Source organism: Mchenga conophoros, linkage group LG22 (genome assembly GCF_057382185.1).
Source record: "Mchenga conophoros isolate Kocher_MC1m ecotype Shallow Benthic linkage group LG22, M_conophoros_male_GT1.1, whole genome shotgun sequence".
NCBI classification, from domain to species: domain Eukaryota; kingdom Metazoa; phylum Chordata; class Actinopteri; order Cichliformes; family Cichlidae; genus Mchenga; species Mchenga conophoros.
The window spans coordinates 2,568,542-2,594,462 of NC_140546.1; the positions used below are offsets into that span (position 1 = coordinate 2,568,542).

General features: G+C 39.9%; 2 protein-coding genes across 4 annotated transcripts in view; both read left to right on the forward strand.

Moving 5' to 3' along the window:
• Positions 1-16,003, forward strand: part of LOC146548508 (CD209 antigen-like protein C) — a 44,434-nt gene extending 28,431 nt beyond the window's left edge. The window contains exons 1-7 of one of the 2 annotated variants that reach the window (XM_085263510.1): positions 4,229-8,364; positions 8,690-8,806; positions 11,735-11,773; positions 11,853-11,957; positions 12,889-13,028; positions 14,182-14,288; positions 15,017-15,994. In XM_085263510.1, coding sequence (XP_085119636.1) covers positions 8,208-8,364; positions 8,690-8,806; positions 11,735-11,773; positions 11,853-11,957; positions 12,889-13,028; positions 14,182-14,288; positions 15,017-15,137 — 786 coding nt within the window. In that variant the 5' untranslated portion in view covers positions 4,229-8,207 and the 3' untranslated portion in view covers positions 15,138-15,994. Of the gene's footprint in view, positions 1-4,228; positions 8,365-8,689; positions 8,807-11,734; positions 11,774-11,852; positions 11,958-12,888; positions 13,029-14,181; positions 14,289-15,016 lie in introns of those variants that run through there. The other variant, XM_085263508.1, reaches the window with a different exon arrangement.
• A 1,593-nt stretch (positions 16,004-17,596) lies between these two features.
• LOC146548509 (CD209 antigen-like protein 2) lies at positions 17,597-24,488 on the forward strand. 2 transcript variants are annotated; one of them, XM_085263513.1, is made up of 7 exons: positions 17,597-17,912; positions 18,492-18,602; positions 21,455-21,539; positions 21,596-21,678; positions 21,772-21,911; positions 22,388-22,494; positions 23,223-24,488. In XM_085263513.1, the coding sequence occupies exons 1-7, from the start codon at positions 17,768-17,770 to the stop codon at positions 23,341-23,343; spliced, it is 792 nt and encodes a 263-aa protein (XP_085119639.1). In that variant the 5' UTR covers positions 17,597-17,767; the 3' UTR covers positions 23,344-24,488. The 2 variants fall into 2 exon arrangements, with proteins under 2 accessions (XP_085119639.1, XP_085119638.1); XM_085263512.1 differs by having other exon boundaries at positions 21,455-21,502; positions 21,625-21,678; positions 23,223-24,487.
• Positions 24,489-25,921: the final 1,433 nt, after the last annotated feature.

Below are 25,921 nucleotides of genomic sequence, written 5' to 3' on the forward strand. Positions count from 1 at the left end.
GGACAGCGGGGAGGTAGAAACAGGACTAGGTAGGGGCCGGGGGCACTGGAACAAGAGGAGATCACGATCAGAGGGATCCAGCAGACAACCAATAATCCTCCGCAGTTGAATTGAATTGCCTTACTTGGTTTCAGATGGAGGGGACAGGTGGAGCGGAAAACCCGGAAGCGGTCGAGGCGTGGGGAGGCAGGCAGGTGAGCGGTGGGCCGGCAGGCCACGTTGTGTAAGCAGCTAGCAGCCCAGGTCCAGGAGGACGGGAGCGAGGAGAACAAGATCTCCACTCCGGGTGCTATCGCTGAGGACAAGAAAAGACAGGTCAGTCATCACACGGCGTTAAGACAAGGTTTAGGATGCTCCACTGAACTAACATGGGGATAGCAGATACTCAGGCGATGAGTGGTTGAGAGCGCAGGTCTGATATACCGCTGGCACGATTGCTCACAGGTGGTCAGCCAGGGAGGGGCAACCGGACTCCGCCTAAAGGAGGAGGAGCCGCTGTCTGAGACCTGCAGGTGCCCAACCAGACCATGACAGAAGCAGTGCTTAAACAATGGAAAAAACACAAACTTTGTCCTAAACCTCTCATGTTTAACTGTTTTCCACTTTTTCTTTGGTCATTTTAGCCTTTTTGTCCAGGGTGAAGGGAGTATCTGCCATCAAACAGGAAGACAGCCGCATGTAGCTATGATGATGTTTGCTAGTTCACCTTACCTGCATTAATGTAATAACGTGGTTAGCCTACTCAACGTAAATTACACACGAACAACATTAAGCTCCTCACGCAGAGAAGAACGGCTGCTGCTGCATCATCATCCTCATCATTTCTGCTACACTGGCAGGGCTAGGGGCCAGGACTCTCCTCTTCGTGTTTTTGGGGGATGTTGCATAACAGGCAACCCACCCGCAGTAGATGCGCTCAGTGTGAGGTCTCGCAGCAAGCTATCAAATACGGCGCATTTCTGGGCTTTTAAAAAAAACGCTATGCGTCGCCAGGTGTTTCATCGGATTTGAGGTGTTACCTCCTTTGACAGTATCACAGTATCAGCTTAAAGCACTTGTTGCAGGCTGCTGAGTTTGCATATTTTGCTGTGAAGTACAGCCAGACTTATGACCGCTTCGCCTTGGACATTTTTAATCTGTAGCTCTGCGCTAACAGAACGTACGTACCTGGGCCCGCCTACTATTCTCGGAAACGTAAAATGATTGGCTAGAAGTGTATCACAGCTCAGGAAAAAAAAGCACCGAAATGTGCGCTGCTTTTCGGTCTGGTTACTACCGTTTATGTCAGAACCGGTGCCATCATGGCACCGGACACCGGTACCCATCCCTAGTTGTAACCTTGTGTGGGAACAGCACTGATGGGTCACACCTGGGTCAATTCACATGCTTTTCTCTCTTTCTCACACTCACACACACAGATCATTTTCACTAGCCACGGGTCCAGTGGACCTGAAGACCCTGTATGTGGTGCAAATGTGAAAGGGACGGGAGGTCAATGTGAATGTTTTCTGAGTTATGTTCCTCACTGAAAATGAGTCACAGCCAATTAATCTTAATTTGAGAAAATAATTATTTCTATAATTTTTCTTAAGCTAAAAACTGAAAACGGTTCATGTGGACCCAAAGCCCTTATAAGGGGTAAGTCAGACAGCTTTGAAGAGAAAACGCAGAGGAAGTAAAACTAGAAGAGAGACACAGTTCTTCTGACACGTCACAATGTGTGAAACTGTGAGTTATGTACAAATGAAAACAGCATTCAACAAGATCTGAAGTTCAGTTTCATGAATTTAAAACACTGAAATTAAACTGAGACATTATAATAACATAAAAATATAAATGACAGAAACAGTTCATTAAAATACCTCCAGAAAGTTTCTATTTTTAATATTGTCTATAATATCACAGAGATAATAAGGGTTAACTCAGCAGTTGCAATATGTACATAATAACATGGCCTTGTTGTCATGTGTGGCTGTGTGGCAGGATGTAGGACCTGAACGCAAGACTCAAACATGGGAAGTTAACTGAAAATGGCAGCTTTATTCCTGGAAATAATTCTACACTTTTGCAGAAAACCAAACCGAAATAAAGGAACTAGAAATGAGAAACTCAAACCAAAAAACAAAGGAACTAAGAAACTAAGAAACTACATTGGGAAACAGAGTGCTAGCAAATTACTAGGAGCATGGAGGCAACATACAGCAAAGAGGGTGTACACTGAAAAAAAGAATATGTTGGATTTACTTAATTCAGTAGTGGCCAGTATTTGCAGACAGATGTTTTGCATGGGCAGTTATTCATAGGGCTGCTCAATTAATCGAATTTTAATCACGATGACGATCTGGGCTTTCAACTATCATTAAAAATGACTGAGCCGATTATTAGCCCCTCCCTCATGCTTTACTCTCGCACTGCTCCGTGTGGCAAAGCGTCACAACAATTAAGAGCGGCGGTCCCCAACCCCCGGGCCTCGGACCGGTACTGGTCCGTGAGTCGTTTGGTACCGGGCCGCGAGAGTAGAGGCTCAGGTGTGAAATGTCTGGTTTTCAGGGTTTTTATCGGTTTTCAGCGTTATTTTGTTATCGTTTTTATCGTTAACTCTGTTTTCCTGGGTCTTTTGACGTGTGTTATGAATAAATCTTCATTTTTTCGGTACCGGTACTGGTTTTATTTTGTTGCATTTATCCGCAACACCTTAAAGGCCGGTCCGTGAAAATATTGTCGGGCATAAACCGGTCCGTGGCGCAAAAAAGGTTGGAGACCGCTGATTAAGAGGACCCGAGAGAAGCTCGGAAAGCTAAGCAGAAGTTATTTGGAGAGGAGAGTGACTGCTGTTGGTTGAAAAGAGAGGTAAAAAAAAACTTCAGTGGTGTTGCACACTATTTTATATTATTTTTTTAAAGTCATTATTCAATACATTGTTATTGTTAACCCTTTAAAGCCGGTCAGAGCAGCACGCTCTGTTTTGTGTAACTATTTTTAAATCCCTGTAGAACCTGAACCGTGTAAGCTAGCGCAATAATTTGTTTTGCATATGAAACCAGAGGAGTTGTACTTACATCTGATGCCATCAGCTTGTCCTCGGTCACGGTTTCCTTCCACATATAGCTTTGCAAAAACTGCATAAAAAGCACTTGCAGGAACAAAAACATAATATTCCAGAAACACGCTTTGCCGATCCGATCAGCTGTTCTTAACACTTCCCACAGTGAAACAGACGTCAGCGCGAACGATCGCATGTCCGCCATTTCCTGCCCGAAACCGGAAGTGACGTCATTTTCGCAGAAAATGTAGTTTTTTACTTGTAGGCCGTAAAAGCCTTTCCTTGTCATGTTTGACTTTTCTGAATAGTTGCTGGGATGCTTAGAACTCGAATTGCACTGCTGGAAATAGTTTATTTTGATGCTGTTTTCTTTGCAAATTTGCATCATAGGATTGTTTTTTCGTTTTTCCTGCAGTATATAAAAATTGCTCCAAATCTCCAAAATAAAACTATGAAGACACTCAAAATAAATTTCCTGTTGTTGTAAACTATTGTTTGCAACTTTTTTGTATTTAAAGTTTTGAGGGATAAACCTCTTAAATTTCTCCAAGTAGAAATATATGTAAAAAAACCCAAAACGATTTTAAATTTTTTACTATGTTTACTATGGACTTAATGCATACATATTATTAAAATATGGGCTATAACAGTTGTATAGCAACTTGAAATGCTCCCACAAATGGCACTACAACATGTAAAAAAAAATAATATAAGCTCTGGCGGACTTGGTTCTATAGTAGGTCTTAAAGGGTTAAATAAATATCGTCAAATAATCGAGATCTCAATTTGAGTGAAAATAATCGTGATTATCATTTTTGCCATAATCGAGCAGCCCTAGTTATTCATATTCTATAAACCTGGGCATTTTCTGTTGATAAAATGTGATTGAAACATGTTTAGATGAAGTAAGTTGAGCTCTTGGAATATGTTAACCTTCAAAATTTTCTTTATTCCAACACTATTCAATAACCTTTAACCCAATACTACTTTTTCACTTAAATACTACATGTTATCTTCATATTACATAATGTTCAACAAAATCTAGAGTCTGGTTAGCATACATTTTCAATTGGTTTACTATAACTTCCACTCCATCCATCCTCTTATCATTTTCAGGGTTGGGGGGGGGGGGGGGGGGAGGAGGGTGGGACCTATCACAGATGTGATAGGAATAGAGGCAGGGCTATCACATTTGCACTCACATTCACACATAGTTTAGAATCTTCAGTTAACCTAACCCTAATAACTACATGACTTCAAATGTGGAAGGACTCCTGAGTACCAAGAGAGAACCCAGGGGATTTGAACCCAGGACCTTTTTGCTGGAAGGAAACAACGTTAACTACGGCACCACCTTGCTGTCAACCCAGACTTACCAAAATTAGGAAAGCTACGATTACAAGGCTTGATGCAGAATTTTCATTACGTTTTTGTCCTTGACAGGTTGAACCAAAATAAACAGCAAACACATGTGGTGTGTGTATAGTTGTCTGCCTCTTATAATTCCAGTGATTTTCCTTTGGAAAATCCCGTGTGACCTTGTAAATTTCGTGAGTCCAGGCAACCAACCACTCTTGCAGGATTGTATAATGTCATCTCAATAAGAACAAATAACTAAATATGGGAGGCACAGGAGCAAACCCTAAGAACTCAAAATCACAAAACACTGAAGGACTTAGAGAGCTAGAAAATGCAAAAGACTAAACCATGAAAAAAAAACAGACTAAAATCACAGAATAGAAAATAATCAAAACATAAACATTGAATACCCAGACTCAGGACCATGATATTTGTTAGACGCTGCCTTCTACAAACTGTAAGTACATCGAAGCAGCAGAGAGAAGAAGTGTTTGTGACACAGGAAATATGTCAGAGTGAACTATTTATTCATCTTTATTTTTACCAGCACAGAAACTAACAGGGCAGCGTGGTGCTGCAGTGGTGAGCACCATCACTTCTCAGAAAGAGAGTTCCTGCTTTGGGTGGAGTCTTTCTGTGTGGAGGCTCATGGTCCTGGTCTGTGAGCCAGCGTTTGTGTTTGACGTCTGATTCTGGTTCATTTCATGTTCTGAGGTGAAGTTTTGGTCATGATTGTTGTGTCTCTGTTTGTGTCCCAGGTCTTAGTTTGTTATCTAGCCTCAGGTTTTGTGTTATCATCCCCCCTCTGTGTCCCCGCCCTCTTCCTGTGTTAGTATCTCTCTGTGAAGTCAGTCTTGTCTCCATGTTGATTGGCCTGTTCCCCAGTCGTGTCTCTGTTTCTCTCACTAGTTCTCTCTTGTCTCTTGTCCTGTGTGCATCTTGTTCGGTTTTGCTTCCCAGTCTCATTAGTTAGATTATGTTCAGCTGTGTTCGCATCTATGGCCTTTTGCCTCGTTCGCCCTAGTGTATGTTTATTGTCTGCATTTTTCCTTGTGTTCTTTGTTGTGTTGCGGAGTAACGGAGTACATGTACCAGTGTTGCATATTTAAAATACAAAATATGAGTAACTGTATTCCGTTACAGTTTCCCTTGAAGAAAGTGATATTCAGAGTACAGTTGCTTTGTTGAAATAAATGGATAACATGGCGGCCTTTTCCTGTTTCATATGTTATGCTATGCCCTCTCTATTTTTTGGTAATTCCACGCCGGTGGAAACCCAAACAAAAGACGTATTAGCAGGCTCTAATCCCTGGGCCTCAATCTTGCGGCCCGCATAATGAAGTGATGAAATATTTGTAACAATTATTATTAAAAAATGATTTAATATGAAGGCATAGCTCTAAAGAATGCAGCCTCATGGGCAGTGTACTCCGTGCTGCAGGGAGAATGGACTGCCATTAGTGGTGTGCGATACTACATATTTTGGTATCGATCCAATACCAAGTAAATATGGGCCAGTATTGCTGATATCGAAAATAAGGTGGATGCTCTTTGAATTGCTAAATCTCAATAAATTTTCATGACCTCAAGTGTTTTTTGTGATGTTGCGTTTTTTTTATTATTAAATAGTTAAAACCCAGGACTGTGCTCTGCTTGTGTTGTTGTTTTTGGTGGTAAAGTGTACGGCTGGCAGTGGGAGAACTGCAGACATTGAATGTAGTGTTACAGCAACCGTGTGATTATTGTAAGGGTGGGACCTCCCAAGCTGGAGACAGAGGTCGAGGTGTGTGGGGGTCCTACCACGCCCGAGGGTGGCATGCTGAGGTGAGGGCTCGGGGAACCACCTCGTCACCAGCGCCGCTTGATGCGTGCGTGATCGCCAGAGTGGACACTTCCCTGGGTCAGAGCATGGGGCGCCGATCGTTCGGGTCACTTCTCTCGCCTGTTTGCGGAGTGGAGAGTAGGTTTGGTCGGGGCTCACAGCCTTGGTGGTTTATAGTTACCAATTTTTATTTATTTATTTCCTTTTTTTTTTCTTTTAGAAAGATCTTACATAAAAAGTGTGCAAAAAACAGTAAAAAATTAAAACAAACAAGTACTGTTGAGAAACTATAATACAGAAATTACAATTAAAATTCTCAACAAAAATAACAACTGGTGAAAATATAAATAATATGTAAACAACTTAACAACCCCCAAAGCGTCTTAAGTCACGTCACGTCACGGCGCAACATCTAAACACAAGAGGGGGGAGGGGGAGCAAAGTGTGCCTGCTGTGCGCTGACACAGGAGCAGCGAGTCCAGTGACCCGGCTGTTTCGTCTTTGCTGGAACCGCAGCATAGAAAACAAGAGCGGAACTTTACCCTCCTGTTATGTTGGTGTCCAGGAGCACCAATTATGTTCCTGGGTCAATTTGACCCGGGACATGTTTACTCGTCTAAAAGTGTCAGAAACACTGGCATTGATTATTTTACAATTTTCTTGTATAATTTTAATTTTTTTTCGTTTTCTGTAGTTATGCAGATGGGGATAGGTTAATTGGATAATCCAAATTGCCATTAGGTGTGAATGTGTGAGTGAATGTGAGTGCGAATGGTTGTCTGTCTCTGTGTGTTGGCCCTGCGACAAACTGCCGACCTGTCCAGGGTCTACCCCGCCTCTCGCCCTACGACAGCTGGGATAGGCTCCAGCGCCCCCTGCGACCCTGAAAAGGATAAGCGGAAGTGAATGGATGGATGGATGGATGGAAGATAATTAATTAACATGCATGACTGAATAACTGAGCTGCTGGAATACACGGGCTGAGAGATCAGACTGGGAATTTGAGCTTGTGATGTGGAGTAGCTGAGAGAGGCAAGTATAAACTGATTTGAAATATACTGTGCCTGGATTTATTGTTAACTGGAGAAAATTCCAGGCACACTTAGATGATTGTTAAATAGCGAGAGAAAAAAGAATGACAGCCAGAGACAACTGAAATTGGATTTTACCCTGGCAATACTCTTCTGCAAACATTAAAGACACATGGAAGCCCAGGGATGGATGAATTTGTTTGCGCTGCTGTACGTGGCATGAATGCTGATTGGCCTGGAGAAGGCCAGGAAAAGGTCATTGGACTAGACCAGTGATAACACAAACAGCTTGACAGTGTGGGAAAGTGGAAGTGATAAAGCTTAGATTTAGTCAGCAGCGCCTGGCAGTGGACAGATGTGAGGCCATAGATCTTCCTTACTGAACTTGTGCATAAGTTTCATTTTGATGTTAATTTACGAGCTAAAAAATGATCGTATACTTTAAAAACAACTTGGTAACTTTAGTCACATGAAATCTTAAACAGTTTAACAGTTTGTTTTCTATCAGGAAATAGAAAAACGTATTACTGACAAAGAGACATTTCCTGCTTTGTGCACATGAGGTGCACATGTGTGAGCATGACGTATGTGTGTTTTTTTTTCACCACAAGCTCACCTTTTGTTAAACAAAGAAAATGCATTTATTCCTGTTTCATGCAAATGTTTTCACATGTTTCTGAGGGGCTTTGCAAATATAAATACCATGAAATGTTCCATTTGTGTGTTCAAGCACACTCGAGGTTTTTATGCAATCAAATGAAAGTGTTGGTCTGTGGTCCTTTGCATGATGTCACTTCCTCAGAGTTTCTTCCTGTCTGAAAGCAGACAGAAGGCTGGACAAGAACAGTACAGCATAGCACCATATATACAAGGGTTAGTACTGCAGAACTGTTAAAGTATAGTTTAAACTCTGTAAGTGCAGCTTCTGCTCAGCTGTCTCAGTCCTCTCACGATGTCCTCAGATATTTATGCTGAACCAGATCTATCAAAGAAGGTGAGATACAGCAGAAAGGAGGACGGAGTAGAGTGGGAGCAGAGGGAGGTGGATACCTACGAGAGTACAGATGAGATCAGAGATAGTTATGATCATTTTCAGTCGCAGGAAGGAGGTAAGTCAATTATACAAATAAATGTACTTCCAGTTTGTTACAGTCAGCTTTTAATGCCAAATAACTGCAGCTCATCAAACATCTGTTTCTCCATGTGCTGTATGAACCTTTGTAGTTTACGTTTTTTTCCCACGTTGGTTTGTAGAGCTCTGTGAACAGCAAATTGATTCAGGCACTTTAGTTACAGTGCAGATGTTATAGTTCCTTGTTTTTTGGCAACCGACCCTTTTATGAAGCTAAGTTGATACAACCACAACCACAGGTCTATTAAACACAGAGTGACAGGAAATAAGCACAGACCAACATCCACACTGCTTTCTAACAGGACCACAGACTCTGAATCCTCCTTCAGTCCTGAAGGGCTCTTTCAGATGTGCTACACTGGGTCTAAGAGTGCTGTGCCTCCTGATGTTAGCTGGGATCATCATCCTGTCCATATGCTGTAAGATAAGATACAACCTCTGAACTTCTCCTGCAAATGAATGTATGACTGATACTGAATCCCAGCAGCCAACAAACATGCAGCTTCACAACCAGAACGTGTCCTTCTGCCACAGCAAATACAGGAAGTACCTGATCACATGGAAACACCTTTGATATGAGGAAGTGTTGAAGCCTCAGAGCAGCTTTGACTGAATGCAAAAAGACATATTTTCAGTGAGAACAGGCACATGTCACATGAGTCAGAATCTATTCTTTCAAAGCATGTAGGGCTTTGGAGTTGACGTCACGCCGCAATGCATTGTGGGAGCGCGGCACCATTTTCGGGGTCTACGAATCAAAACAAACACACTGTTGGAACGACGATTACAAGATGCTTAAAAGCAGCTCAAAAGAGAATGGACTGTATAGAGACCGATTGCGTCCAGAGGCGAAGCAGCTGTACTTGCAGAAAAGAGCCTGCATTGGAAATGTGGACCCGTATGAAATACGGCAGTGGAGTAGAAACCCTGGAGACCAACCGCTACTGACGTAGCCTGACATAGTTCATACCTTATCTGTGGAGTCAGCGCGTACAAGTCGTCATTCAAACAAAGGTAAGTCAGCTCGAGTATTGCGAGTGAAATGCGTTTGATTTTCCTGCAAACATTCACATTAGTGCAGCATAAATTCATTCATGAGGGGAAATTACAGTGAGAACATGTGGAGGCTGTTAGAGGGATAACATAGTGAGTTCAGTGCATTGATGAGACATTGTCCTGAAGGATTTAGTTATTCTTTATGGTTAAAGAAATTGCAATGATTTATTCATATTTATTATAAATAATCCTAATTATACATCTTGCTTCCATATTTGTATCTTGTGTCACTAAAAATACATTTTATTTTAGTTTTATACATTGATCAATGACCTGCAGAATCTCATATCATATTAAGTGATTCATAACTGTCAATTTATGCTTTCTCCATCTCTAAAGTGATGACATCCTTGCATTACATACTTTAGGTTCATTTTCTGCAGGCAGGTTTCTGACAGAACAGGCAGGTTTACACTATAACCTGCAGCGATGGACACATAAAGAAATGAAAAATGACATGTATGTGCTAACTTTCTAAACACTTTGTTACATTTATGATAAAGTAGATTAAACACATTTGTGTCGGCCTTGGCTCATAGTTCTTGTCTTTAAATGAACTTTGTCTGTGTGTGTTTCAGGTCCTGCACTCTCAAAGACTGAATGAACCAGCATTGCAGCCATGGGTCACTGTGAGCATCACAGGGAAGGTTGAAGTCGCCCACTGCACCTGTAAGGCCGGAGTCACGGAGACCTGCACCCACGTCACTGCTCTTCTGTTTAAAGTAGAAGCAACAGTGTTGATCTGTGGCACAAGGACTGTTACAGATGAACCTGCATACTGGGTTTTGCTGGGTAATATGACCAAGATACAGCCAGAGGTTGGCCATAAGATAGACTTCTCCTCTTCAGCTGCCCAAAAAAGGCTCTTGATCAAAACATAAACAGACCATCTGTAGTGACGGGGAAAAGGAGCCTCAAAACAGAAAAATCCCACCTGCTACTGTGGAGGAGTCGTCACTGCTATAATGCCATAATGTTTTATCTAGGGGTCTAGATTTATGCCTGTAGTGCACTGCCGTGTAAATAATTTGCATTTACTGAATATGTACTGACTGAGTCCTGCTGTTCAAAAGTTGAATAAAGAAACAAAGTAATTTTTGCCTCTTTTTTTAAAATTAAAACCACTTCATAGAACATCACATCAGTTACAATGATGATGTCATTTACAGTTTACAAATGACAAAATGTTTACACAAAATCATGACAGTGTTTACATGATATCACCCACTACAAACATTACTTTATTTACTGTATCTTTTGAAAAAATACAGCTATTTATACAGCAAAAGACTTAAGAATATTTAACAGGAGCAGGTTTCATTTTTCCCTGGTTTTATTATCACACTGTTCACCAAACGCAGCAAACCTTCACCATCTTATCCTGAAGGGTCACCTCTTCACCCTCACATGGAAGAAGTAATCTGATTGGCATGGTGGTATGTTTGAAGCAGGTTCCTTGTGTAGCGCTGGAACTCAGTCACGATGTTTCATCCATTTCATTGGCTGGTTTGCTGCAATAATGCCAAATAATTAGCAACTCTATAAATAGAAGGTAGTTCTGCAAAATCACTCAGTAGGATGTTTGTTCTAATTTGCTATGACCTCAGAGCGCATCAAAAATAAAACTAATAGGCTATAAAGAGTGATATGACCATATTTAGAACTTACCAGATTTAGAACCAACAGATATTTGGAGATGGAAGAGAACTGGATATCAGCTCACGGCTGCTATCCAGGCTACACGCCTTCGTTTGGTAACATCGACACACGAGCTGCTTCATGTTGCTTCCAGGTTGGGAAAGAATGAAAAGATAAACCATTTTCAAGCTTATTCTCTTGCCGGTTGTGCGATTGAACATTGCAGCGGACCACACAGCAAGAACGAACTGTTGTGTGTGACTACTTTTTCGCTTGCGCTTTGTTTAGACCCCCAAAATGGCGGATCGGGACAAAATCCTTTCCACGCCCACCCCCGTGACATCACGTTCCAAAGCCCTACATAACATCTCTGACTACAGGTGTAGAAATGCTGTTTGACTCTTCACCTTCTTCCTCCACACTGAAGCACAATTATTCTGAATCTTGTCAGTGGTTTTTGTTCACAGTTGATACGTATTTAGCTCATCAGATTTCCTGTAGTTCTAACACCTCCACCCACAGGACATGTTAAAGAACAATGGCTGCAAGTTTCTGACTCTTATTGATATATTTGACAAAGCAGAGGAAGAAGATTATTTCTGTTCAATGTTTCACTCATTTTATTTTATTTTGGTTTCACTGAACTATTTCAGATGCTTTGAACAAGAGTGAGCTGCAGGATGAACTTCAAGGTAAGCAAACACCAAGTTCTTATATCACAGATATATTTGTAGAACATTTTAACTTAATTTGAATCTTTTTACTCTAAAGGCACAAAAACCAGCCTGACTCAGTTACAGAGCCGTTATGATGAACTGAGTAAAAACCACAGTCAGCTACAGGAAGAAGTGAAGAAGCTGAAGGAGAAGATAGAAGGTAATAAAGTTTGAATAACTGATAGAAAACATCAGTGTTACACAGTGATAACCTGATTGTGTCTTTGTTTTGAATCCTAAATGTTTGATGCTGTGTAACAGTTTCTCTGTATAAATGTAAGTTTATGAATAAGAGAGAAAACCTGAGTTTAATAATAATAAAAATAATAAACTAAGTGCTGCACATAAGATAACAAGTCATGAAAAGTTTTTTCTTTTTAAAAAGACAATATAAAACAGGCAAAAATTAACCAAAAGCAGTTCTGAGTTTTTTTAAAATCAACTACTGAGTCCACAGTTGTTAATGTTTGGGGGAGAGAGTTCCACAGCTGAGGGGACACAGTGGCAAAAGCTCTACCACCCTGTGCCTCACCCTCTTAATATTTTTCATAGCAAGTAAGCCCTGATCAGATGACCCTAGGGACCTTCTGGGGACATAGTGCTGTAGCAGATCAGAGATTTAGGCTGGTGCCAGTCCATGCACAGCTCTGTATGTCAAGATCAGGATCTTAAAATGGCCTCTAAATTCAACAGGAAGTCAGTGTAACCGAGCAACAGTGTCACATGTGAATACTAGGAAGGTTTTGTCAAACGTCTGTCTGCAGCGTTTTGCACAACCTGCAGACTGTCCACAGAACCTTTGCTTAGACACATAAACAGCGAGTTACATTAGTCCAACCGTGAAGAAATGCATGCATAACAATCTCCAGCTCAGAGCCACATTTCTTAAATGATTAAAAACAAGACCAAACCAGAGATTTCAATGACCATCCAACGCGAGAGTCGAGTCAAAAGTGACACCTAAATTCCTGATAGAGGATTTAATATAAACAGACAAATGAAGCATTTACAGGGAAAATGACAGGGACCAAAGATTAATGTGATACAACAGGACACAAAATCTGTCTTTAAAACATGTGTTTGACTTTAAGAGAAGTGTCCTGATCGATGGACGAGATTTGGAAGCAGCTGTTACTTTAAATCCACTGAGAACAAAACTTGGTCTGAGAGCAGGAGAGCCTGTCAGGAGAAAGGAGCTGATCTGGTGATGATAACCAGCAAAGAGGAACAGGTGGGTGTGTTTGTTCATGTCTGTGTGATCTTTGATGGAGTTGACAGTGATCTGTTACTTGTGTTTTTGACCTGCTGTCAGTCTGTGACCTGCTTCCTGTCTCCACTCTGATGGATTTCTTGGATTCTCCATTTTTGTTACAGACACTCACATTCAAATGTAAAGTTTTTGCACATTTGACAAACATTTAATTTACAGGTCCCAAAGTCAAACAAACACTGTGGCATCACTGAGAGTTAAAAACTGTCTAAATTCTTTCATCTTTAATAAAATGATCAGTGTTGCTGCTTTACCAGGTGCAACAATTAAGTTTAACATCCAGGCATCCATGAAAACAGAATTTATTACATTTAACAGAGTTAGAAGTTAGCAGGGAGTTAGCTCACTAGTTTCCACCTAAACATGATATAGCATGTTCTGACTGAGAGATTTCTGAAATAATTCAAACGTACAGCTCTGCTATCACTTCCAACATAAATGAAGACAGAAAACTAAACAGCAGTGACGTTTGTAGGGTTACTGAAGTTGGGCTAGCTGGTATATAATGATGTGCTACGTGATCGCTAGCAAAACAGCTACGTTAGCATAACATTAGCACAGTGAAGCTGGAGGATGAACGCTGGACAAAAGTTAACGTGAAGGTTCCTGATGGTTAGGGACAAATGCAATTACATGGGAGGATGATGTAAACGGAACAAACTGCAGTCAGGAGAACAACTGAGATAATCCATCCACAATACGAGGTTAGTCATTAACATACTGCAACAACATGGGAATAGAGCAGCTGCAGAGAATTCAGCATTAATGAATCAATGGTAGGGAAGTGGAGGAAGCAAGAAGAATAAGTTGAGTAAAATATGACTTATCTGACTGTTTTGTTTTCACCTTATAATCTGGTGCGCCTTATGGTGTGAAAAATACGGTAAATCCAACTGAATCAAATGATTTGTTAACACTGATTCCACTGCAACACTGACTGAGCTACAGGAGGAGCTGATATTCATCGATTCTTTGGCTCTTTCTGATTTCTGCACAATGGAAGAAAAGTTTCATCACAGTTATTCTTCCTTCAGACATGTTCACAAGATGATGTCACTACAACAGAAGTGCTGAATTATGACTGGAGACAATATTTGTGTCTCTTCTCAAACAGGAATTTGTCAGTAAATTTGGAGGAGAGTCCTGGATTGGTCTGAGATCCAAACAGACATCAGGAGGATATAAATGGGAATGGGTGGACGGATCAGCGCTGACAGAAAGGTGAGACTTTAGTTTGTTTCTATTCCAGAGTTATTATTTAGAAGTGAAACACTGATGTTTTGGAAGATAGATCAGCAATACATGAGCTGAGCTATTTTCCAACAGCCCCACAAACTGAATGTAAAGAAAAGCAGAAATCCTCCTTTGAATGAACAGCTGTGCTTGAACTCTCTTCATCTGCAGTCTGTGATGACGTTCAGTTACAACAAGTCAGTTTGAAGGAATCAGGATTGAAACATGTTCAAAGCAGCGACCGACACATTTCACTTTGTTCAATTTGTCTTCATGTTTTTGTGCTGTAATGTTTCTTTTCTCACAGAACAAAAAGTGTTTCAGAGAATTCCTGTCTCTTCTTCTTTGGTGTTTGTAAAACTTCAGAACATATGAAGGAAGAAGCTTCAGTAAATATGACCTGATAGACACACATTTCAAAGTGATGTCTGTAAACAGCTGACAAAACAGTTTCAAACAGCAGAAAGTCAGCTCTGACTTCTTTTTATTCTCCATTTTTACAGCAGGAAGATTTCATATTCATCAAAGCTTGAAAGCTGTTTTAGTGTGCATGATGATTCTCAGAGAAAAGTCTAAAGGAGGGAAAGTGGGCGAGAAACCTGGGAAAGAAATACAGCAAATATTGGAAATATTCCAAAAGAGACGCATATTTATATGAATGTGACAATAGTTATGAGTTTAGTCCAGTTTCATATCAGATTTGATCTCTCTGACAGGTTCTGGGCAGAAGGATGGTCAGATCCTTATTCTGGATACCGTGGAGTCTGCTGTGACAATAATAGGAAATGGACGGGGTCATATGATCATGAATCAAAGACCTTCATCTGTGAGAAATGAGTTTGGTGCTTTGATGTAAATGTTTGAATAATCCAACCAAAGACACCTCACTATGAAATGTCCTGCATGAGCCTCAGACTCAGCTTACAGTCTTTACTTGTTCATTCTGCATCATATATTGATTACATATATTGTCCCTCTGTGCTCTGTGCTGTACAGTAAGGTTGGAAGTCATCCACACAAAACCTTGAAGTACTTCATTACTCTGTAGTTCCAGCAAATTGTTCTAATAAAAGTCAAAGTGCAGCTTGTCTTTACTTTGCTTTACTTGGTTTATTCATCAGTCCGTTGGTCCTAAAACTTCAGTAAATGTCTTCTTCAGTTTCTCTCAAACAGCTGAAAGTAGCTGCTTCTTTTTATAGTTACAAATTAGGAACTTTAAAACAGATTGAAATGCAGAAAAAGCATGTTCGGCAAATTTCAATTGTGTGAATTAGTGAAGAATATTGATTTCTGATGCAATAGTAAAGTAATCATGTTGAAATCTGGGCCTACACCCTCATGTAATACCACTTTGAACCACAAGATGGTACAGTAAGGCAGCATCTAGTCTGAACTGAGCTCTAATTTGTACTGTTGCTTTTGCACTACAGCAAACTCTGGTTGTGTGCTGCCCGAACAGTTTTATGTAATATTGGCATGAAATATTAATACTGACAGGAATGGAAGCAATGTCAGATTTAAAAAGCCTGAACTCTTAAATGTACCCCTACATTTAAAATAGATAAATAATACAATAAAAATGGCAATTAACATAAATGGTATTTTGTTGAGTCAAGTCTGTGTCTTAGATCAGTGGTTCTCAAACTTTTCACAATAAATACCCCCTCGTAAAATATGGCTCTTGAAGTACCACCCTTATGACCGACATTAAAGTACAGTAGTGTAGGTCTATTTAACACCATATACTGCTTACACCAGACAATTGTATTTCTCATAAGAGTGTTATTTATTTTAACTGTGATAAACAGGATGTGACAACTCATAATGATAACAACTGTACTGCATTAAAACATTCACAGCAGGTGGGATGTCCGGTCTTTAGGTGATGACCTATGAACCCTGCTACTGGGTTCAAACTACTCTGAATTCATCAAGGCTTCTTTTTTTTTAAACAGATTTTAATACTTTGTATCTTGTTTAATTTAATCTGAACAAGCCCCTAAAAACAATCAGTGATCACTGTTGGCCTCTCTCGGTTTTACCACTGTTCATTTTAAAGCTCAGTTTTTAAAACTACAGCCGAGCCCATGTAGCAGTGTATTGATGACTAACCTCGTATTATGGATGGAAGTTTGGTCCGTTTACAGCATCCTGCCATGTCATTGCATTTGTCCCTAACCATCAGTTACTGAGTGGAAAAAGTTGGCGTTCATCCTGAACACGGTATCTTATTTAATCTTAAACATTTGGAGACTCCCCACATACCACTAGAGGGAGCCCATGTATGGCCAGTGGTACATGTACAACAGTTTGAGCACCACTGTCTTAGATGATACAATGAATATACTGGGCATGTATCTGTTACTTTATGATGTGGGTGTAGTGATTTTTTGTCAATAATCTAAATCTAAACTCTTGATCAAATACAAAATGCACTAATGTAAAGGAATGTACACAGAAAAGGTTAATCAGCAGCTTATCTAGGTTCAGATCGCAGAGGGGTCACTTCTTTCAGGTGACACAGAGGTGATACCAAGCCAGCTCAGGATTTCGGTTACGTCCACACTAGCCCGGATAGATTTAAAAACGGCGTTTTTCTCTGAAAATGCTCCGCGTCCACATCAGCGTTTTCAGTGTTTTCACAGAGTTGTGCGTCCATATTGAAACGGCCCAAAACACTTACGTTCCAGTCCTGCACATGTGTGAGACACAAGAAGATTCAAACGCCTCATTTCTGTCTGCCATTTACTTACCCTCCGGCTCTTTGAAACATCATGGCCATCAATCTATGAAGGAAGCTAATTTCTGCCACATATATGCACAGCCTCACTCTTTCCGGCTGTTTGCTGATCTCCAGTTCAAATCACTCCTCAAACAGGCCTACCTTTATCTATATGATCACGCACTGTCACACTGTTTGATTTGATGTAAAAGCTCGAGTAGGAAAAGTGCCATATGACCTCTGGTTTTTGTGAAGAAAGTGAAATTTTTCAAACTGCATGAGGAAGTAAACACCAATGGCATGAAACACAGATTTAAAATGAGTTGAGGGCATTCTTCAGTTGGCCACTAGCTGAAAGAATCTCCTTTGTCTCACTGAAGCTCTGTTAGACATGTGAGGTGTTCCCGTGTTGGAAAAACTCTGAAATTGGTGTGCTTCTGTCTATTCACAGTATGTACTAATTCAAGACAAAGGTATTCTTGTTTGTACATGTATGTATTTCTGTTAGTTTCAAAGTTCCGTGTTGCAACAGCCAGTAAAAATGACAGAAAAAGTTGTTTTTTTTAATATGACATGTGCTCTCACTCAAAGGTCTGCGAACCACATTGTAAAGTACCAATGAAGTTAGCCTCTCTGTGTTTGTGGTTTGGTCTGCTGCTACTTCCTGTTTGATGCTGATGATTAAAGCCTGCCTGACTGACAGAAACAGACAGTGAAAGCTGCTCAAATACTTTCACCCACCAAGATGTCTGCAGACAGTCAGACTGCAGCCGATTTTAGAGTGAAATACAGCAGAAGGATCGACAGTGATGGACGAGAGCAAGAGCACAGTGAGGTTGAGATGCTAGATGATGGAGAACAACATCCTGATGTTGGGCTGCAGGCAGCTGGTAAGCAGGAAATAAATAAACTATTGTACTATTGCAAGGTCTTGACCTCACAAAACAAAGTGCCTTGAGCCAACTGTTGTTGCGATTCTGCGCTATATAAATAAAACTGAATATGAGGGAATTTAAGTTGGTTTAATATGTTTAAAAACTGTTCAGTCGTCAAAAAATTACAGAAAAGGAGGGAAGTTCCACAAGACTCTTATCTGACAGATCCGAGGCAAAGGTAGAAATATTAAAAACAAGGAAGTCTTCTTAGACACTGTGTGGTGCAAGTGAAACCACAGGAAACAACTCGAGAGTGGTCTTCATGTCTACAGAGCTAATTGTATTTTTAAGCTTATTTTCGACCATACTGACAGATATACTGGCCTTTTTCTGGCCCACATGCTCTAAGAATCACCTAGAAATATTTCTCCTTCTCAAACACTGTTTCTCTGTTTTCTATATGTTAAACATTCTCCTGTAAATGTGAGACTAACATGATGAACTTGTTCAGCTCATTCTCAAGATGAGTGCAGTCTGATTACGACGTATTAATTAAAATAATACAATAATTAAATCTCAATTTTGTCTCTGTAGAATTAAACATCCAGATGAAGCTTTTAGCTGTGAAAAGAAGATGGTTCAGAGCTTTTGAAGTGAATCTTGGGCTGCTGTATCTTTTGATTCTGTCTGGAATCACCACACGATGTGAGTAATTTTATTAAAATATAGCCTGGTGGATGTAATATTTTACAGATTAGATGTTGATGTAGACTTGCTTTTGTTTGGCTCCTATTCTTATTCATATTTTAGTTAGAAACAGTCACCTGTTCCCCCTCTACACGGGAAATGGGTGATATTTGACACTACTGGTCATATTTGACCAGTAGTGTCAAATATGACCAGTAGTGTTTTATTGTTTATTTATTATTGTTTTCTTTTCTTTTTATTGTTTTTAAATAGAAAGGTCTGCAAGAAGAAGAATGAAAAGGAAAGTTTTCAGCCTTCATTAGTAAAGTAATCAATGCTGATCCCAAATGTAACTTTATTTAAGGCATATGTGATGAAAGCTATGACACAGTTTCTCTATAAGGTAAAACAGTGTTGCCCTTTAAAAAGCATTTCCTGGTTTGTATGCACCGTGAGACTGAGGTGTGAATGTGTTTTTCCTCTCTCTCTTTAAGAGCTCCTCTTTGGTTGAACAATGAAAAATAATTTATTCTTGCCTCGCAAATAGTTTGATAGTCTAATGGGCTTTACAAATATAAAGAAAAGGGAATTCTCCGTCTAGCGTTCAGCACACTGGAGGTTATCACTCATATTAATCACATTCATTTATAGGCCTGTGTTTCTTTGCATGCTGTCACTTCCTCAAAGCCATTTCCTGTCTGAAACAGATAAGAAACAGAAAGCCAGCACAGATCCAAAAACTGCAGTTCCTTTAATGACCACTAAAGGCTGATTCTGAAAGCGAGTCAGTCCCCACAGACTACCATGTTATGATGAGCACCTTTCCAGCATTAAAAGCATGTTTCCATTCAGGACAAAATGAGTTTTGGTCTCTGAGATTAGTTTCCCTCTTCATAAATGGCTTTTAGTGGATTCTATTTAAATGCATTTTAAATAGAATTCTCTGATCAGTAATATGAGCTGCTGTGTGGTACAGCCTGACCAACAAGTTTGTTTTGCTGACTGAGCTTCTAGTATTTCATGAGTCTCTTACTTAGCATTGAATGCACTGATTGATTGAGCGGTTAAGAGATGGCCCAGTGTGTGTGACGAGTTATCTACTGCTCTCTCTGTTGTTAGTCCTGTGCATCTTTCATCATGTCAGCTTATTAGTAATCTATGATTGCCAAGCTCTCTCCTCCCTTCATCCGTCTACTGCAAAATTTCTGCACTGCCATCAAGAAAGACTTGATTTCTTACCCCTGCTCTTGGCTGGAGTACCAGCTTACCTTTGCCAAGAACCACAACCATCTCGCTGGAGAAGGCGCCACTGATGTCGTGGCGAGCGGCTGGTGAGGGTCCTAGACTTTTTACATCTTGGTGTTCCCTGGACCCTGTTGGACCCGGTCCCCTTCACCTGGTGTCAACCTTGGGTATCTGTGGCATCTTGCACAGATTTCACCTACTTCTCCCACTGCTGCTTCTACAGACGTGGTGCCCATTAGAATAGGTCTGGTGAATTTAAGGTCCATCGTGAATAAAACTTTTATCCTTAAGGAATGTTTCATGTCCCAGAGTTTGGACCTTCTCAGTGTTATTTAAACACAGACCTCTCCGGGTGAGTCCAGTGTTTTTTCAGAATTATTACCCCACTGTCACTCATACTTTAATACTCTGAGGTCCTTGGGTCATGGAGGAGTTTTGCCGACTGTTTTCTGCAGCTTTGAACCGAGCCTTTTACGAGTTGAGACTCTTCCGTCCGCTGCTGTGCACAGCGATCTATTGGTCACCAAAGTATACAACAAAGATTTTTTGTGGGAATTTTCAGACTTCTTGGATGAAATTATGTCAAAATATGAGCAAGTTTTAATTGTTAGGCGGAGTTAAAATTCACATGTGCTACTCTGGAAAGCCTCTGGTAAAAGACTTCTTAGACTTATTGGACTCCTTTGGCCTCACTCAGTTGGTGAACGGCCCGACCCATGAATGTACCCACACACTGGATCTTGCTTTATCTTAAGGTTTACCCATTTCTAATTTATTCAAACTCTTTGCTCTTGCTCGGTGCTGACATGTTTTTACTCTTCAACGGCTGCTCATGTCTCCACTGTTTTTAATAATTTAGACTTGCAGCCCTCTGTGTCTTCCAGCACTGAGGAGCTTTCCCTGTAATTTAATTCCTTGTGCCGTACGCCATAATACTGTTGTAAATTCTGTGGCTCCAATTAAAACCAGGCGATCAAAGCCCAGATCAGACCCTTGGTTAAGTGATCATACCTGTGCCACCAGATGGGAGTGCAGGAGAAATGAAAGCTGAAGATGGACAAACTGCAAGTCTCTTCTGAGACTGAGAGCTGGTGTTGTTTTCAAAGAGCTGTGGAAACTGCAAGAGCAAAACATTTTTCCGACATCATTGCTGCTAACGCTCACAACCCCCTTGTCCTTTATAATACATTAACACTGCTTTTAATGCCCACGTCCCTCTGAAAGCTTACAGAGAACTCTGATAATTTTGTTAACACGGAGCTTGTATTTCTCTTGCCTCCCATCATCGGTCCATCTTGCTCCCCTGCCTGGCTGTCTTTGATCACTTAGAGCTCATTTCCCTTTCCTCTCTTGAGAAACTGGTTACCAGTATGAAACCAACTGTGATGTCGTTCCTCCACATCTTCTTAAGGTTGTTTATTTTTATTTTTTTTATTTTTTTTTGCCTGTCCCGTTTGGCTCTTTTGCCATCAGAATTGTTGTCTAAAGGCAAAGAAAGATGCCCAACGGATGAGCAGCATGCAGCTCAGCATGTGTTAGTTCCATTCATGTGATGGGAATAATAAAAACTTCATTGATAAAATGCTTTAAACTTTAAATCAGTTTCCTGTTTTGTTTGTAACCAGATATTTTAGTCACTTTGGAAAAAGAGCATCTCCAGGCTAATTGTTCAAGTAAGAAATATTTCAAAACAAATATAAATAAATATTCATGAACTAACTTTGCAGTCATTTTTCCTTTTTTATTCCTGTTTTATTTTTATTTTATTATAATTATGTTTGTTCTCAACATGCAGCAAAAATAATTCAACTACAGCAAGAAATCAAGTTGCTAAAGGAGAAGATCAAAGGTAACAAGCTGTTAAAAACTAAAAATCTTTATTACACAACAAAAACTATGAGCAGTAAATAAATACCGCCTTTAAAACGTGTTTGACTTTAAGAGAAGTGTCCCGATCGATGGACGAGATTTGGAAGCAGCTGTTACTTTAAATCCACTGAGAAGAAAACTTGGTCTGACAGCATGAGAGCCTGTCAGGATAAAGGAGCTGATCTGGTGATGATAAACAGCAAAGAGGAACAGGTGGGTGTGTTTGTTCATGTCTGTGTGATCTTTGATGGAGCTGACAGTCATCTGTTACTTGTGTCTTTGACCTGCTGTCAGTCTGTGACCTGCTTCCTGTCTCCACTCTGATGGATTTCTTGGATTCTCCTTTTTTGTTGCAGACACATTCAAACGTAAAGTTTTTACACATTTGACAAACATTTAATTTACACAGAAATGTTATAAAATGAGAGAAATCCTCATAATCCAGATTATTTTTCTGATTCAATCCAACTGAATCAAATGATTTGTTAACACTGATTCCACTGCAACACTGACTGAGCTACAGGAGGAGCTGATATTCATTGATTCTTTGGCTCTTTCTGATTTCTGCACAATGGAAGAAAAGTTTCATCACAGTTATTCTTCCTTCAGACATGTTCACAAGATGATGTCACTACAACAGAAGTGCTGAATTATGACTGGAGACAATATTTGTGTCTCTTCTCAAACAGGAATTTATCAGTAAATTTGGAGGAGAGTCCTGGATTGGTCTGTATGTTAAATACACATCAGGAAGATCTAAATGGGAATGGGTGGACGGATCAGCGCTGACAGAAACGTGAGACATTAGTTTGTTTCTATTCCAGAGTTATTATTTAGAAGTGAAACACTGATGTTTTGGAAGATAGATCAGCAATACATGAGCTGAGCTATTTTCCAACAGCCCCACAAACTGAATGTAAAGAAAAGCAGAAATCCTCCTTTGAATGAACAGCTGTGCTTGAACTCTCTTCATCTGCAGTCTGTGATGACGTTCAGTTACAACAAGTCAGTTTGAAGGAATCAGGATTGAAACATGTTCAAAGCAGCGACCGACACATTTCACTTTGTTCAATTTGTCTTCATGTTTTTGTGCTGTAATGTTTCTTTTCTCACAGAACAAAAAGTGTTTCAGAGAATTCCTGTCTCTTCTTCTTTGGTGTTTGTAAAACTTCAGAACATATGAAGGAAGAAGCTTCAGTAAATATGACCTGATAGACACACATTTCAAAGTGATGTCTGTAAACAGCTGACAAAACAGTTTCAAACAGCAGAAAGTCAGCTCTGACTTCTTTTTATTCTCCATTTTTACAGCAGGAAGATTTCATATTCATCAAAGCTTGAAAGCTGTTTTAGTGTGCATGATGATTCTCAGAGAAAAGTCTAAAGGAGGGAAAGTGGGCGAGAAACCTGGGAAAGAAATACAGCAAATATTGGAAATATTCCAAAAGAGACGCATATTTATATGAATGTGACAATAGTTATGAGTTTAGTCCAGTTTCATATCAGATTTGATCTCTCTGACAGGTTCTGGGCAGAAAGACATGGGAATGCCAAATATGGTCACTTTGGAGTCTGCTGTGACAGTGATGGGAGATGGATGCTGTCTTATTATTCTTATTCAATGACCTTCATCTGTGAGAAATGAGTTTGGTGCTTTGATGTGTCACTGATGATTAAGTGCTGGCCATTCTGTGTCACGATCCTGGGTCTTATGACCCAGTGTTTTCAGTTTTAGTTCTTTTGATGTTCATAGTGTATGTTTAAGCTTTTTAGGTTTCCTTTGTTCATTTGCTTATTAGCTCCCCTTTGTGTTTTCAACCCCTGTGAAGTCTCCCTTGCCCTTCGTGTGTTTCATGTCTGTTGTCTTATGTTGTCATGTCTGCCTCTCATGTTTCCTGTTTTATTTTGAAGAGATCTCGTGTTTTTATATTATGGATTATGTTTTGAGTCCTTTGTTGTACTGTTTCTTGTTTCCCTAGGTCTCAGTTATGGTTATCATAGGTTTAGTTCTTTGGCTTTGTAATATGGCTTCCCTGTGTTCAATGTGTCTACTGTGACCTCTTTGTACCATGTTTCTGGTCCCTATATTCTGTCTTCTCAGTTGCTGTTAAGTTTGCATGTTTAGAGTTCAGTCAGTGTGTTTCCTGTTTTACTTTGAAGGTCCATGTCTCATGTGAGTGTTTCTAGTTTTGCTTCCCTTGTCTCGTCCAGCGTGATTACTCCCAGCTGTGCTCTCCTTCTGTGTCTTGTTCCCTCGTTATCCCTCTGTGTATTTAAGCCCTGTGTTTCTCTTTGTCAGGGTCGTAGTCTCCTTCATGCTGTGTGTGAGTCTCCCCGTGTCTCCTGGTATACTTTATGATTAGCTTTCCCAGTTTAGTTTTGCATTGCCTGTGTTCTATTTTTCCAGCAATTAAAGCTGTGCTTTTGAGTTCAAGTTCTGTCCCCGTGAGTTTGCGTTTGGGTCCTCTCCTGCCTGCCACACAGCTGAAACATGACATGATGTAAATGTTTGAATAATCCAACCAAAGACACCTCACTATGAAATGTCCTGCATGAGCCTCAGACTCAGCTTACAGTCTTTACTTGTTCATTCTGCATCATATATTGATTACATATATTGTCCCTCTGTGCTCTGTGCTGTACAGTAAGGTTGGAAGTCATCCACACAAAACCTTGAAGTACTTCATTACTCTGTAGTTCCAGCAAATTGTTCTAATAAAAGTCAAAGTGCAGCTTGTCTTTACTTTGGTTTACTTGGTTTATTCATCAGTCTGTTGGTCCTAAAACTTCAGTAAATGTCTTCTTCAGTTTCTCTCAAACGGCTGAAAGTAGCTGCTTCTTTTTATAGTTACAAATTAGGAACTTTAAAACAGATTGAAATGCAGAAAAAGCATGTTTGGCAAATTTCAATTGTGTGAATTAGTGAAGAATATTGATTTCTGATGTAAAGTAAAGTAGTAAAGTAATCATGTTGAAATCTGATTCCCTCATGTAATACCACTTTGAACCACAAGATGGTACAGTAAGGCAGCATCTAGTCTGAACTGAGCTCTAATTTGTACTGTTGCTTTTGCACTACAGCAAACTCTGGTTGTGTGCTGCCCGAACAGTTTTATGTAATATTGGCATGAAATATTAATACTGACAGGAATGGAAGCAATGTCAGATTTAAAAAGCCTGAACTCTTAAATGTACCCCTACATTTAAAATAGATAAATAATACAATAAAAATGGCAATTAACATAAATGGTATTTTGTTGAGTCAAGTCTGTGTCTTAGATCAGTGGTTCTCAAACTTTTCACAATAAATACCCCCTCGTAAAATATGGCTCTTGAAGTACCACCCTTATGACCGACATTAAAGTACAGTAGTGTAGGTCTATTTAACACCATATACTGCTTACACCAGACAATTGTATTTCTCATAAGAGTGTTATTTATTTTAACTGTGATAAACAGGATGTGACAACTCATAATGATAACAACTGTACTGCATTAAAACATTCACAGCAGGTGGGATGTCCGGTCTTTAGGTGATGACCTATGAACCCTGCTACTGGGTTCAAACTACTCTGAATTCATCAAGGCTTTTTTTTTTTTTAACAGATTTTAATGCTTTGTATCTTGTTTAATTTAATCTGAACAAGCCCCTAAAAACAATCAGTGATCACTGTCAGCCTCTCTCAGTTTTTATTACCACTGTTCATTTTAAAGCTCAGTTTTTAAAACTACAGCCCAGCCCATGTAGCAGTGTATTTTTTTTATTTTTTATTTTTTATTTTATTTTATTTTTTTTTGGCCTGTCCCGTTTGGCTCTTTTGCATCAGAATTGTTGTCTAAAGGCAAAGAAAGATGCCCAACGGATTTACTTTACCAAATTGACCATCCCAGCCTTGCCGTAATGGTCCATTTGATTCACCTTTTATTGTTTATTTTATTTTCACTTACTGAATACGGGACAGACTTGACTGGGGGAAAGAAGGGGAGAAAGAAAGAGGGAAAGAGAAACAGCTGAGAAGAGGGACGGGGGAGAAGGGCAAAAGACAAAAACCAACAGAACGGGCAGAGAAAAAAAAATGCATATATCAATCACCTGGATCACCTGCTGAGAAAGAAAAAAGAAAGCAAGCAGAAGAGAACAAGAGTAATAGAATAAACAACATCACAATGATATATGGGAATATGACAGTAAATACTAAATGTTAAACATTATTGTGCAGCAC